General features: G+C 43.3%; 2 protein-coding genes across 3 annotated transcripts in view; one reads left to right on the forward strand and one right to left on the reverse strand.

Annotated features, from left to right (window-relative positions):
• Positions 1 to 15,849, reverse strand: part of lyrm1 (LYR motif containing 1) — a 176,436-nt gene that overhangs the window by 32,544 nt on the left and 128,043 nt on the right. The gene's annotated exons all lie outside the window — the stretch shown is intronic.
• LOC134310805 (katanin-interacting protein) overlaps positions 1 to 15,849 on the forward strand; it is a 32,972-nt gene that overhangs the window by 7,515 nt on the left and 9,608 nt on the right. Inside the window, exons 10-18 of one of the 2 annotated variants that reach the window (XM_062992495.1) lie at positions 126 to 313; positions 1,362 to 1,471; positions 2,185 to 2,284; positions 2,735 to 2,935; positions 5,301 to 5,438; positions 7,103 to 7,826; positions 10,675 to 11,331; positions 13,922 to 14,112; positions 15,742 to 15,814. In XM_062992495.1, coding sequence (XP_062848565.1) covers positions 126 to 313; positions 1,362 to 1,471; positions 2,185 to 2,284; positions 2,735 to 2,935; positions 5,301 to 5,438; positions 7,103 to 7,826; positions 10,675 to 11,331; positions 13,922 to 14,112; positions 15,742 to 15,814 — 2,382 coding nt within the window. The remainder of the gene's footprint in view (positions 1 to 125; positions 314 to 1,361; positions 1,472 to 2,184; positions 2,285 to 2,734; positions 2,936 to 5,300; positions 5,439 to 7,102; positions 7,827 to 10,674; positions 11,332 to 13,921; positions 14,113 to 15,741; positions 15,815 to 15,849) is intronic. The other variant, XM_062992496.1, reaches the window with a different exon arrangement.

Raw genomic sequence — 15,849 nt, forward strand, 5'->3', positions numbered from 1 at the left:
CAAAACATGTGCAAATATGTGGGCGATCATGATCAGAGTATTGTATGTATGAAACTGCCCATGACAGCAGCCTGAAGATGCTCTTGATGCTGCGCGTTCTCACGTTTCTATTTCTGTTCTCTCAGGTGCAGCTAGTCATGCAGAGCGCCCCCTGTCTGCGCTACGTACGATGCAGCAGGAGCCGGACTGTGAGGAGACTCTACAGAGAGAAAACTCAACCGTCGTCACACACACACTAGCTTCGGACAAACGGTCACACACACCCGACCTCCAAGAAGCTGTCCCACACAGGAGTGTGTTCCCCATCAGCCCGGTACACACACACAAACACAAACACACACAGGTGAAGCTTTCTACGATCTGAGCAGAGCTTACTACTTTTAAATTCTCCCTCTGTATACAAGCACAGGAAAGTCACAAGTGGTCAATCATGAGCGTCGACAAGGAATCGGGGTGCTTGTTTTGTGCTATCACAGGTCCTACCTGGATCAGACAGTCTAGTGCTGGTTAATAGCCTGGACAGGAAAACTTAAATTAAGTCGACAACATTAACTGATTGAAGTAAGATAAAAAAAAGTACCTGGTGCTGATCAATTCAGCTGGATTTGCTGTAATTTCACATATCAGGTGACCAAACACTGTCATGAAGGTTGTGCTGTAACACCACCAGAGTTTGGATTAATGAAGAAGTGAGTGTGTGACCATGCAGTGCAAAAGTATTTAGACATTCAGTTCAGAGAGGCACAGACACAAAGTTCTATCAACCAATAAATGCTCTTCAGTTATGAAAATGCTGTACGAATCAGATGCACTGAGGTTGGATTTGATTGGCTGTTGGGGTAGTTTTTGGGTTAATTTTGTATTTATTTATTTATTTTTTCCCCCAACTTTTATCCCCATTCTAGTCGTGTCCAATTACCCTGATTGCGTCCTCTATACTGATTCGACCCTTTTGCCGCTGACTGAGGACGCAACTCAACTGACTTGCGCCCCCTCCGGCACGCAATCGGTACAGCCTGCATTTTTCACCCGCACGAGCCGAGTTCATACACCGAGAGACACCGCGCACGGAGGGTCACCCCCCCCCCCTCAATGTCATTCCTCAGCCCTGTGCAGGCGCCGTCAGTAAACCAGCAGGGGCCGCAGTCGTACCAGTTATGAGGACCTATGCTCCGACTTCTACTCCTAACCCTGAACAACAGCCAGTCGTTGTTCATGCTGCCGCCCAGCCCAGTCGGAAAGGTAGAGCTGAGTTTCGATACGATGCATCTAGAAACCCGACTCTGGTGAGCTAGCGTACTTTACCGCTGCGCCACCTGAGCGGCAATTTTTGGGTCAATTAATGGTATCTGTTTCATTAGCAGCAGGTGAACAACTCGGTTCAGGGTGAGGGTGAGGATGATGAGGAGGATGAAGATGATCAGAGGCGACTTGTACAAGCCATGCAGAGGATCGCTCTAATGGGGCCCAGGTACCTCACACTTACGCTTATTGCAAAGCTGGATCTCTGGAGCTCCACTGTACATACACTTGTGTCTCAGAACCATGGGGCTGTGCAGCACCCACACTACCTGCAGTGCCACCATGCCACACATGTTGGATTGCGAATTCTTCTGTCTGATTAAGGCACCAGCAGGAATAGTAGAGGAACGCTTAGAAAGTAGCATGACTCTCTGTGGGAATCCATTGCTGTGATTTCAGTGCTAGTTTGCAGCTTTCCTGTAGGTAGGAAAGGAATTGTAAAGGGAATTGAATACAAAATTGAGAGAAAACGGGGCAGGGGGCATGATTTCTAAACAAAAAGTTCAATTACAAAATGCATTCATATTACTGAGCAGCACAGTGGAGCTGCAATTAGTGTTGGTGCTACACAACTATAAGAACCTGGGTTCAGTCCTTGTCTACATTTGCTGACTGTGTGAAGTCCACAATATTTGCCAGAGTAGCTTTTCTAAATTGCCCCTTGGTAAGTGTGGGTGATACCATGCAACTGACTGGCATCCTATCCAACCTGCTTGCCAGATAGCACACTGTAAAAGACATTATGCTTTGAAGACCAAGGCACACTTACCAGTCACCATACTTTGAATACCGTACTGGGAATGCAAATGTGCTCCACTCTTTTATCACACAGGAGGTTATAAGTGGGTTATTTAGTGTAATTCTGGTCTTTCTGTCCCTCAGTCAGCAGAAGAGGCTGCTGGAAGCTCTGGAGAACATTGAGGTTGAAGCTCAGTCCACCGTTTCTCCCACACACACCAGCAACTCCAGGTCTCCTCCCACCGTAAGTGTGTTCACGTTTATTACCATCGTTGCATTAACAACAGTTACTTAAACGCTGTGTGTTACACCAAAAGTATGTGGACGTGCCTCTTTATAATTAGAGATGTTTTATCCATGCCCACTGCAAATGACTTCCAAATTTGTGGCAACAGTTTGGGGAAGACCCAGCATGACTGTGGTCCATAAAGACAGTGTTCTGTGGGGGAACAAAGCCCTGACATCACACTTTTATCCCTATAGATGATTAGGCCACTGGAGAATCAACTAAATCAATCAACTACTGGAAGCATTGAGTTGATTTTTATTGTTTATTTTATGCACCTGTTACCAATAGATCTGGCTAAAACACCTGAACTCAGTAATTAATAGGGGTGTCCACACACTTTTGCTCATGCTGTTAGTGCTCATTCATGTACCACTTGTGCTAATCAATTCATCACGTTACTTACAGATAAGGCGAGGCTCAGCGGACACCCTTTACGTAACCATGGAGATCATGTCAAACTGGGGCTGCAGTGGATGGGTGGGGTTGACCGAGGTGCAGTTCTTCTGTAGGAGGAACCGGAAGCTACACGTCTCTCCACACGACCTGGACATCCGCAACACCGATCAGCCCGGGAAACTCGCCGCCCTCGTCAACGGCAAGACCAAAGTACGCAGACAGCAATAACTGGGCCTGTTTAAACCTCAGGTTTGGCAGCATTTAGTCATGCTAATACACTAGTCTATGGAAACAGCCAGAGGTCTGTAGTAGCAATAAAGAAAAACCTAGATGTAGTTTACATCAACCTGGGTGACAAGAAAGAAAAACACTTCTTGTTAAGGGTAATTAGTGCACTACTGATGAAGTTGGTTATTAGGATGTGGCTCTAAATGCTGCCCAAAGACATAGATAGATAGATGGATGGACGGACGGACAGACAGAGATGGATGGATGGATGGATGGATGGATATAGATAGATAGATAGATGGATGGATGGATGGATGGATGGATGGATATAGATGGATGGATGGAGATGGATGGATGGATGGATGGATGGATGGATGGAGATAGATGGATGGATGGATGGATGGATGGATGGATGGATGGATGGATATAGATGGATGGATGGATGGATGGATATAGATAGATGGATGGATGGATGGATGGATGGATGGATATAGATGGATGGATGGATGGATGGATGGATGGAGATGGATGGATGGATGGATATAGATAGATGGATGGATGGATGGATGGATGGATGCATGGATGGATGCATGGATGGATGGATGGATATAGATAGATGGATGGATATAGATAGATAGATGGATGGATGGATGGATGGATGGATGGATATAGATAGATGGATGGATGGATGGATGCATGGATGGATGGATATAGATAGATGGATGGATGGATGGATGCATGGATGGATGGATGGATGGATATAGATAGATGGATGGATGCATGGATGGATGGATGGATATAGATAGATGGATGGATGGATGGATGGATGGATGGATGCATGGATGGATGGATGGGTGGATGGATATAGATAGATGGATGGATGGATGGATGGATGGATGCATGGATGGATGGATGGATGGAGAGATAGAGATGGATGGATGGATGGATGGATGGATGGATGCATGGATGGATGGATGCATGGATGGATGGATGGATGGATGGATATAGATAGATGGATGGATGGATGGATGGATATAGATAGATGGATGGATGGATGGATGGATGGATGGATGGATGGATATAGATAGATGGATGGATGGATGGATGGATGGATGGATATAGATAGATAGATAGATAGATAGATAGATAGATAGATAGATAGATAGATAGATAGATAGATAGATAGATAGATAGATAGATAGTGGATAGATAGATAGATAGATAGATAGATAGATAGATAGATAGATAGATAGATGGATGGATGGATGGATGGATGGATATAGATGGATGGATGGATGGATGGATATAGATAGATAGATAGATAGATAGATAGATAGATGGATGGATGGATGGATGGATGGAGAGATAGAGATGGATGGATGGATGGATGGAGATGGATGGATGGAGAGATAGAGATGGATGGATGCATGGATGGATGCATGGATGGATGGATGGATGGATATAGATAGATGGATGGATGGATGGATGGATGGATGGATATAGATAGATGGATGGATGGATGGATGGATATAGATGGATGGATGGATGGATGGATGGATGGATATAGATAGATAGATGGATGGATGGATGGATGGATGGATGGATGGATATAGATAGATGGATGGATGGATGGATGGATATAGATAGATGGATAGATGGATGGATGGATGGATGGATATAGATAGATGGATAGATGGATGGATGGATGGATGGATATAGATAGATGGATGGATGGATGGATGGATGGATATAGATAGATAGATGGATGGATGGATGGATGGATGGATGGATATGGATGGATGGAGATGGATGGATGGATGGATGGATGGAGATGGATGGATGGAGAGATAGATGCTTTATTAATCCCGAAGGAAATTAAGGATTATAATTATTATAATATAATTATATTTATTATATAATTATAATAATTATTATTAGTTGAAGACCTGGTTGCCGCAGCCTTTCTGAAGCTGTCCCTCAAACACCAGAGTGCTGTTTACATACACACGGACATAATAATAATTATAATATAATTATTATAATTATGCTAATTATAGTTGGCATTGTCTGAGGGAGGGAAGGTCAAACAGCGTTTCTCCTGCTTTCTGTTCCAGGCATCGATATGCATGCACGTTGCACTGCTTTGCGGCTGCCTCGGTAAGAATGGGTGGTGCTAGCAGCAAAGCAAGTAACAATTAGGAATTGCAAAGGACAAGATGGGGCAGATGTGTTTACTTGAGCTTAGCCTGTCATTATAGTCAGGTGTTCACATACTTCTAGTCATATATTACATGATTACTTTTACACAGAGTAATACGTGTGTGTGTGTGTGTGTGTGTGTGTGCAGACCACTAAAGAGCGTGATATGTGGATGTGTCCGTTTCATGCTCCAGTCCAGCTGTACTTTGTGCTGAGGAACACAGAGCGGACCCCAGATTTCAGCATCGCCCGCATTCGAATCTGGAACTACAACCGCAGCCTGAACGTGAGTACCAATCTGCTTCACCGCATCCAGAACCTCAGCATGGTCTAATGCACCGAATTTCTCACACCCCAACCTCCAACAGGAACATGCCGAGCGTCTGAAACCATCAGGCAGATTCAAATGAAACAAATGATCACCTGGTTCGTACAGTTTTGTCTTCTGTATTCGTATCCGCTCTGGGACTGGAACTGAGATTGCACTGATGAGTGCTCCCATAATGGCTAATCTGGTCCAGTAATGAACAGCTAATGGGAATGAGTATGAGAACTGGACTCATGGGTTCATGTGTAGTTCTGTCTGTGTGGTTCGTGATGAGACTAGATTAGATTTACTTGTGTTTGTGTGTGTGTGTGTGTGTGTGTGTGTGTGTGGAGCAGTTAGAGATTAGCTGTAGGGATTATCGTGTGTCCTGTATGTCAGTGTGTGCGATTGTGTGTATCAGAACTCGATTTCATCTAGACACAAGTGACTCTGGATCCACTGAGGACTTGAACACTTCGGCTCTCGGGTAGTTCATCTCGTGTGTGTGTGTGTGTGTGTGTGTGTGTGTTACTTTGTACTGCTGCAGGGTAAATTAACTAGCCCACGGTCTCTGGGACTCAGGGTTCGAATCCGGCCGGGCGTCTAAATACAAACAACATACATACAACTGGCTGGTGGGGTGGGGTGGGGTGGGGTGGGGTGTTGTGGCTGATTAGATTATTTGTAATGGAAACAGACTCAGACTTTTGGACCGCATGTATATGTGCAGTTGCCTCCACTGATATTCGCACCCTTGGAAAGCACCATTTGAAAACAAATCTCAAAGTGCTACAGAAAAACAGTCATATAAAACAAATATAAACATCATAGCATCATGAGACATACATCATACCATCAAAGGTTATTTAAGAGTCATAAAATCTGGTAAAGAAACGTTTTTAGACCCTTTTTAAAATTCTCAATCGTCTGTGGTGCCCTCAGATGGTCGGGAAGGGCATTCCATAGGCGAGGAGCAGCAGAACAGAAAAAAACAAGCTTCACACAAACAAAAAACAAAAAGCTCTACAAGCTTTGCACACTTGGATTCAGCCAGTTAATCATTTATCTGTTTTTTATTTACATTTTCAGTATTTAGCAGACACTTTTATCCAAAGCGACTTACAGTGCTCAAGGGCCCAACAGTGGAAACCTGGCAGCGGTGGAAGGTTGGGACTTGAACCGGCAACCTTCTGGTTACTGGACCAGTACCTTAACCACTAGGCTACAGCTGCCCAGACTAGGCTATTTCTTGCCAGTCTTCTTGTCCCAGCTGCTGAGAAGCACAACAATAGCTTGATGCTACCACCAACATGTTTTACATTAGAGATGGTAGTAGCCAGGTGATGTGATTTATTTGTGGTTATGATGTGGCTTAGCTCCTGCATGGCTGGTGTGAAAGCTAACAGTCACACCGGTTCTTTGTGGATGAGTTTGGACACATCTGATGTTACATTCTTCTGTCTAGGGTGCTAACTACTTTGTTTACATTCATTCCCCTTTAAAAGTTGAATTACTTAAGAGTCTGATTATTTTGTAATGTGTGTGTGTGTGTGTGTGTGTGTGTGTGTGTGTGTGTGTGTGTGTGTGTGTGTGTGTGTGTGTGTGTGTGTGTGTGTGTGTGTGTGTGTGTGTGTGTTGTACAGGAGATAGACGTGGGTGCCCGGGACGTCCGCGTGTATGTAAACAGCACTCTGGTGTTCGAGGGACAGCTTCAGAAAGGCTGCGGCAACCACTTCTTCAACTACAGCACCACCATTGACCTGGAGGAACTCTGTCTCCCAGAATGCACCTCTCCTAGCCCTGCCTGCTTCAGCCCACATCCCAGTGACGGCCAGCTTCAAAATCCCAGTCCTCACCAGTCCGATCCTGGTCCGTTCTTCATCAGTGAGCTCAGTAACCACCGATCGGTACCGAGTGACGCACAAGCTGACTTCAATGGTAACCCGAAGATGCAGACGGACTCATTAGCGCTCGATCCATTCCCGGGTGGAAGCCGTAGGGAGACGGTTACCACGGTAACCACCCAGCCAGTGTCCCGAGGCGCTCACGAGCGCCCCCCGTGGCTGGAGCCTCAGAGTACGACAGAGAGTGAACACCAACAAGCCGCAGCACACAAACGCTCGGCCCTGAACGACGTCTCGTGCAGCCCCACCAGTGTCTGTGGCCACCAGGTGGCGCCATTAATCAATGACGGGAAAAAAGGAACGAAGCGAAATGGCAATGCCAAACTGGAGGGCGACTCGGACCTGCTCGAAGTGATGAAGAAGGAGAAAAGGAGAACGAGGCCCATTAGCGGGCGCAGAGGGTCGGCACAAACCAAACAACCCAGCCACGTCGCTGAAAGGAAACCTGACGGCACCACAGCAGGTGAATTTTACCCACGAGTGAATGGTTTATATTAAATTTATCACTTCACATCTGTTTTTGCGTATTTGTGATGTAATTGTTTTAGATATCTACTCATCTACAGCCAGACTAAAAACGACTAATGCCTGGTTCACACTACACGACTTTTGCTCTGATTTTCGCTCGGTGACCGGTCAACGCTTGATTTCCCGGCTGTGAACTACTCAACAACTCCATCCGAGCGGCTCGCCGAGCGCTTGGTGACCGAAGCGAGATTTCTAGCTTGTCAAATATCTGGATCTGAGTTGCCAGACTGGCAATGAGTGCTATGTCTAACAGCCAATGAGAACGCAAGATACGGTGTGAGGGGAAACGCAGGGTAGGAGTGTAAATAGTGGGACAGGGGCGTAATATGGTTTATATCAGAATACATCAGCACACACACAAGTGTTATACAGTATTTCTGACCTGATCGTTCTCTACAATACATAATACCCACGCTGCATTGCAAAAAAATATTTATTAACCTCCAACTCACTATAGAACAATCCATGCTGTTCCTATTTTTCCTACTTGATTTTACGCTGCACATCAGCGCACAAACTTTGATCTCTCGCTACTTGTTGACGTGCATTTTTGGACATTAAACCCTTCGTCACTTCTCGCGTTTGTCTCATGACAAAACGTAGTTTGGGAGACCAGAGAAGCTCGCCTGCGATTCCAGTTGGTGATAGATGGTGTAGTGTGTGACCCCCTATCACCGATCAGTCGTGTAGTGTGAACTGTACAGCGACCCGACCACTTGGAAAGTCGTGTAGTGTGAACTTGGCATAAACAAAGAACTAAATTTGAGTGACTGTCGGATTTAATTAGACTAGACCCACTCAGACTTGATTACTGCAGTCCTTCTTCTTAGCAACGTAAAGTAGGTCTTAATGAAGCCGCACAACATGCCACTAAAAATTCAGAAAAATGTACAGTATTAGGAAGGTTTTACAAAGCAATTGGGATTCTAGATTAGATAAGATTAGATTAGATTCAACTTTATTGTCATTACACATGTACAAGTACAAGGCAACGAAATGCAGTTTAGCATCTAACCAGAAGTGCAATAAGCAGAAAGTGCAGGATATACGGTATCTATGATATACATTATTTACAGTGGGTGAATAGTAGTGGTATGAACAAGATCTATGAAGTTGAATATATTACTGAACGTACTATAAACAAGATATACAGCTAAAAACAATATACAGATTAAGGTGCAGATTAAGATTAAGGTGCTATGCAGGTTAAAGTGATACAGATTAAGGTGCTATGGACATTCTAGCGAACTACAGTAAGAGAAAACCTGAAACAGTGGTAAGTTGTCCCAGAAATGGTCAGTGCATCAACAACAAAATCTAGAAAGTGTCATATAAATCCATAAATGTTGTGAAAGTCTAAACCTTTAAGGAATTGTGAATCAGTGGCGGTGATAGCTCAGTGGTTGAGGTACTGGACAAGTAATCAAAAGGTTGCCGGTTCAAGCCCCACCACCGCCAAGTTGCCACTGTTGGGCCCCTGAGCAAGGTCCTTAACCCTCATGTTCAGTCATAACTGTAAGTCGCTTTGGATAAAAGCGTCTGCTAAATGCTGAAAATGTCAAATGAATCATCTTGCAAAAAAAAGCCTTTTGGAATAATGTTCCGTGGACTACAGAGGCAAAAATGGAACCTGTTAAATGGGGCGTAAAACCATGTTTGGGGATGCTTTGTTGCTTCAGGGCCCTGGTGACTTGCCTTTATTGGCAAAGCCATGAATTCAGCATTTTACCAACCAATCCTGAAGCTTAAGTGCTGTTAGATCAAGCATCAGGAGCAAGTCCACCTTTGAATGGCTTGAAAAAGACGTACAAAGTGAACACAGGGCGACTTGCAGCAGATCGTGTTATTTCTGCCTCAGCCGTTGTGGTTTTTTTTTGGTTTTTTTTGTTTTTTTTTTACCCCTTTTTCTCCCCTTGTAGCGCATCCAATTGTTCAATTAGCATCGTACTTCCTCTCTGTCTATGCCGAACCCTGCCCTGACGGAGGTGACTGAAGCTAACCCGTATCCCCTCTGAAACACGAGCAGCAGCCAGATGCATCTTTGCCACCCACACATTGACGAGTTTGGCGCCACCTAGCGTTGCATGCGGAGAGACACACCCCAAGGGCACCCTCTCCCATCTCTGTGCAAGCGCCTCCAATCAGCCGGCAGAGAACGCAACCGCATTCTGACAGAGAGAGACCCACATCCGGTTCTTTGTCCCACCCCCCACATGAGCAACCGGCCAATCGTTGCTCATATAGCCACTCAGCTTCGAACCGGTAAAGCAAGGCTGGATTCAATACCACGCTTCTCAGAATCCAGCCCTGGTTGCAGCGCGTTTCTTTTTACCGCTGCGCCACCTGAGCGGCTCAGCCGTTGTGTTGTGACATCTGGCATGGAGTGGTTATAGAATGACTTCTCACACACACATGTAGCTTTTGCCGTTTGTTATACTGAAAGGAGTTTATGTAAGCTACAGTAAGATTATAAGCCAGTTTAGAAAGCGCATTGATCCTCGGTAATCCTCTATGTTGATACTGGCTCCCGTTCTGTTACTGTCAAAGTAAACTAACCCTGAGGCCCAATGCATGCCAGAGACCATGCCCAAATGCTCAGGGCATGTCATTTCTTTTACTGAGTACAATTCTTTACTTAATTATTTGCATTAAATCTTGTCATGTTCATAGTCCGTTGCAAATGTGTAATAAACTGGATGGACTGTATGAACTAAGTTAATAACAAACCTTCTAACTGTTTAAGTTTGCCCTCAACTCCAGTTGTTTCTGTTTCGTTCCTATAGAGAAGCTTGGGACCGTTGCTGCTGGTAACCATCGGGGACAGTCTCGTGGGCTGAGTGATCCAGGGCACATGCCAGCAGTGACGGTGAAATCGCAGGACTTGCTGACAAAGTTCAGCCATCCAGACGACGCCCTCTCCGAATTCCTCCAACGCAGGAGCCGCTTCTCCCCCAAGACCCCTGAGCCGGTGAGCCCCGACCCCATGATGTCTGACCCGGAGGAGGATTTCGAGATCCCGGTCCTTCCTGACGGGCGCCAACTTGTGATGCGTATTTTGTCCACGTGGGGGGACCGTCACTATGTGGGGCTGAATGGTCTGGAGATATTCAGCGCGAGCGGCGAGCCAATCGCACCGCAGCATGTCACGGCTGTCGTCAACGGCCTCGTCGAGGTTAATAGTGATGTGTCCACGGTAGCGGATGGTGTTCAGCGCACACAGGACGACTCCCATATGTGGCAGGCACCGTTCACTCCAGGAAAGAGCTGCGAGATCAGACTAGACCTGGGAGAGAAGAGACGTCTCGCCATGATTCGCGTCTGGAACTACAACAAGTCCCGCATTTACTCAGTTAGAGGGGTGAAGGATGTGGAGATGCTGCTGGATGGAAGGAAAATCTTCAGAGGAGAGATTGCTAAAGCATCTGGAACGTTAACAGGAGGTAAACAGCCCTCATCACCCTATGAAAGAGATTTTCAGAGCCCAACTTTCCATTGGGGATTGTTTTGTTGACTGTTGTAAGAACAACAATGATGCAAATCAAATATTTTAACTGTGGGAGGAAACCAGAGCTCCCGGAGGAAAGCCACGCAGACACGGGGAGAACATGCAAACTCCACACAGGAAGGACCCGGACCGCCCCGCCTGGGGATCGAACCCAGGACCTTCTTGCTGTGAGGCGACAGTGATACACACTAAGCCACCGTGCCACCCCCATTTGTAACTACAGGGAAATCAAATTCTAGTACATTGTAAGCTTGAAAGAAACATTGAAATCTAAGAGGAAATTAGAAGACATTGAGAACTAGAGGAAATATAACTAGGGGTGTATAAGAGACTAAAAGGGAAGGAAACCAGGGGATATTTGGTGCTAGGAAATGAACTAAGGAACTAAGGAAAATTCTAAGATATTGGAAACGCTGAGAAAAGGAAACAAGGGAACAAGGAAACTAGAGGGAAATGATATACGGAGACATTGTGAGCTATATAGAAATGTTATTCTAAAACATTGTTCTAAGATGAAATTAGGAGACATTGGGGACTAAAGGGAAATAAAACTAGCAGAATATTAGAAACTAAGAGGAAAGGAAACCAGGGGACATTAGATACTAGGGGACATTGGTAACTAGAGGGAAATTTCTAAGACATTAGAAATTGAGAGAAAAGGACAATGAATCTCTGACATTGAGAACTAAAGAAATAAAATTCTAAAATACTGGAAACATTGAGAAAAGGAAACTAGGGGACACTGGAAACCAGAGGGGAATTACACATTAGGCACTATTCTGAGACATGAAAAACCAAGAATAAAAGGAAATTAGGGAACTTTGGAACTAAAGAAAAATGAAAATTCTAAACCTATGGGATATTAAAAACTAGTGGACATTGGAAACTGGAGACAATAGGAACTAAAGAAAAATACATTTATAGGTTAAAGGAAACTAGTGGATATCACAAACTAAAGAAAAATAAAACTCTGGGCTACGAAAACTAGAAGACATCGGGGACTAAGGGTCAAAGAAATTACAGGCTAAGAAAAACTATAGGACATTAGGAACCAAGTGGATAGGAAACTGTAGAAAAAGAAACTAGTGGAAAAATTAGGGTCTAAAGAGACACTGGAAACTATAGGCAAATAAAACTATAGGCAAATAAAACTACAGGCAAATAAAACTATAGGCAAATAAAACTATAGGCAAATAAAACTATAGGCAAGTAAAACTATAGGCAAATAAAACTATAGGCAAGTAAAACTATAGGCAAATAAAACTATAGGCAAATAAAACTATAGGCAAGTAAAACTATAGGCAAATAAAACTATAGGCAAATAAAACTATAGGCAAGTAAAACTATAGGCAAATAAAACTATAGGCAAATAAAACTATAGGCAAGTAAAACTATAGGCAAATAAAACTATAGGCAAATAAAACTATAGGCAAGTAAAACTATAGGCAAGTAAAACTATAGGCAAATAAAACTATAGGCAAATGAAACTATAGGCAAGTGAAACTATAGGCAAATAAAACTATAGGCAAGTGAAACTATAGGCAAATAAAACTATAGGCAAGTAAAACTATAGGCAAATAAAACTATAGGCAAATGAAACTATAGGCAAGTGAAACTATAGGCAAATAAAACTATAGGCAAGTGAAACTATAGGCAAATAAAACTATAGGCAAATAAAACTATAGGCAAGTAAAACTATAGGCAAGTAAAACTATAGGCAAATAAAACTATAGGCAAATAAAACTATAGGCAAGTGAAACTATAGGCAAATAAAACTATAGGCAAATAAAACTATAGGCAAGTAAAACTATAGGCAAGTAAAACTATAGGCAAGTAAAACTATAGGCAAATAAAACTATAGGCAAATAAAACTATAGGCAAGTGAAACTATAGGCAAGTGAAACTATAGGCAAATAAAACTATAGGCAAGTAAAACTATAGGCAAGTAAAACTATAGGCAAGTAAAACTATAGGCAAATAAAACTATAGGCAAGTAAAACTATAGGCAAGTAAAACTATAGGCAAATAAAACTATAGGCAAGTAAAACTATAGGCAAGTAAAACTATAGGCAAATAAAACTATAGGCAAATAAAACTATAGGCAAGTAAAACTATAGGCAAGTAAAACTATAGGCAAGTAAAACTATAGGCAAATAAAACTATAGGCAAATAAAACTATAGGCAAATAAAACTATAGGCAAGTAAAACTATAGGCAAGTAAAACTAGGCAAGTAAAACTATAGGCAAATAAAACTATAGGCAAATAAAACTATAGGCAAATAAAACTATAGGCAAGTAAAACTATAGGCAAGTAAAACTATAGGCAAATAAAACTACAGGCAAATAAAACTATAGGCAAGTAAAACTATAGGCAAATAAAACTATAGGCAAGTAAAACTATAGGCAAATAAAACTGTGGGACATCAGGGATTAAAGGCAGAAGAAACTGTCTGAGGAAACTAGGGGCACCAGGAACTAGTTAGAGTATCATGTTCCCTGTATGAGTCTCTCACTCTCTCTTTCAGGACTGGATCAGTTTGGTGATACGATCCTCTTCACCACTGATGATGAGATCCTGGAGGCCATGTCTCGCTTTGATGACACGTTTATGGGGGATACTGAGGGGACGGGATCTGCGGGGGGTGGGGAGGACATTGAGCGTCCTCGTACTGCAGATGGAGACGAAGAGAGCGAGTTAAAGGAGGATGATTCACCTGTGAGTGTTACCCACAATTCCATGTGTGCTCTTGTTAATAGTGAGAAATGAATGCAGAGCTGCAACCAATATGGAATGTACGGCTGAATTAATCAATATGTTGTTGTCAGTAGTGTAGCTGGGTTATTTAAAATATTTCATTACATTACGGACAGAAGGTTGCTGGCACAAGCATTACCACTGCCAGGGTCCCACAGTTGGGCCCTTGAGCATGGCCCTAACCCTTATTTGCTTAAATTGTATTAGGTCACATCTATTGATCAGTTTGGATAAATGCATCCTCTAAATGTCATAAATGTAAATGTCACCCGCCTGGTCGGGTACTTAACAGGCACAGTTGGCAGGGTCAGGATGGGGTACAGTAGCGGCTCTTACTGTTTGGTCAAGACTTCAACATAGAAGAATATAAAGGGAGTCACATGGTCCTCCATAGGTGCCCAAAGTCTGTAAGAATTTGTCACTTGGTGTTGGAAATCATCAGGTGGCTTGGCCATAGTGCTCAGGGAAACTGGGTATATCCAAATTGACCTGCATGGGAACAGAATAAATATTTTATGAAGACAGAGGAAGTACTGTGGTCCTCTGGACGGATGTTGGAGGAGACACATGCTAGCCTGTAACTCTCCTCAGCCAGCACGGGTGAAGAGGTTGCCAGATTACACAGGGAAATTGGGATGTTCAAATCAGGATGATGCATAAAGGGTGGGAAATTGAATTGAAACAAAACTTTATGAAGTTGCTTATACGGTTTTACACAGGTTTTCTTTTCTTTCATCTTTCAAATGCGAGCAGTAGGTGGATTGGCTTCTCTTCACTGGCTTCCTGTAGCTGCACGCATTTAGTTTAAAACACTGATGCTCGCTTACAAAGCCAAAAATGGACCAGCCCCAAGTTACCTTCGAGGTCTAATCAAACCCCGCTCTGTACCACGCAACCTCCGAGCCACTAGTCTCGCCCGACTTGATCCTCCACCCAGGACTCGAGGAAGACAAGTATAAAGGCTCTTCTCTGTTCTAGCACCCAAGTGGTGGAACGAGCTTCCTCTGTCTGTCCGAACATCTGAGTCTCTCGCTTTCTTTAAAAAAGTATTAAAAACCTTCATCACCTCTTTACTAAGCACTTAAGCTGACTTGTACTTACTAACACTCTAATTCATTTCTTGCAAAAAAAAAAAAAAACACTAACTTTGGTTCTAACAGGGTTTCAGCAGGTTTGTGTTCTTGTACTGTTGTCTACTTAAACTAGAGTAATGAAAGGTTCACTATGGAAGCTCTTCTGTAAGTCGCTCCGGATAAGGGCGTCTGCTAAATGCCAAAAATGTAAATGCTTCTCTAAACTCCCACTAGGTGTGATAGGTGTTGCCCTGATGTGACTTCCTCAGTGACATTTTTAGTTGACTTATTTTGTGTGTGTGTTTGTTCATAGGTGCAATAATTTTTAAATATAAGTATTTTAATTATTTAATTCTGTGTAAAATAACTTTATAACTTCTATTTGCAAATATTTCTTCTTCTTTTTTCTTTGTTTTAAGCTAGTAGAGTGTTTATTCTTTCTACATAAATGGGTGCTACTGTAAGAACTGCAGTCTCCCTCTGGGATCAATAAAGTATTCTGATTCTGATATTTCAGATAAACGACGCCCCTGCAGTAGAACCGTGTGCTGATGCAGTGTTGCAAAGTTCTGGCTTCTTCACAGGAAAGAGTAAGATCATCCTCCTATACTAGCATAAACAGACA

Source organism: Trichomycterus rosablanca, chromosome 3, assembly GCF_030014385.1.
Source record: "Trichomycterus rosablanca isolate fTriRos1 chromosome 3, fTriRos1.hap1, whole genome shotgun sequence".
NCBI classification, from domain to species: Eukaryota; Metazoa; Chordata; class Actinopteri; order Siluriformes; family Trichomycteridae; genus Trichomycterus; species Trichomycterus rosablanca.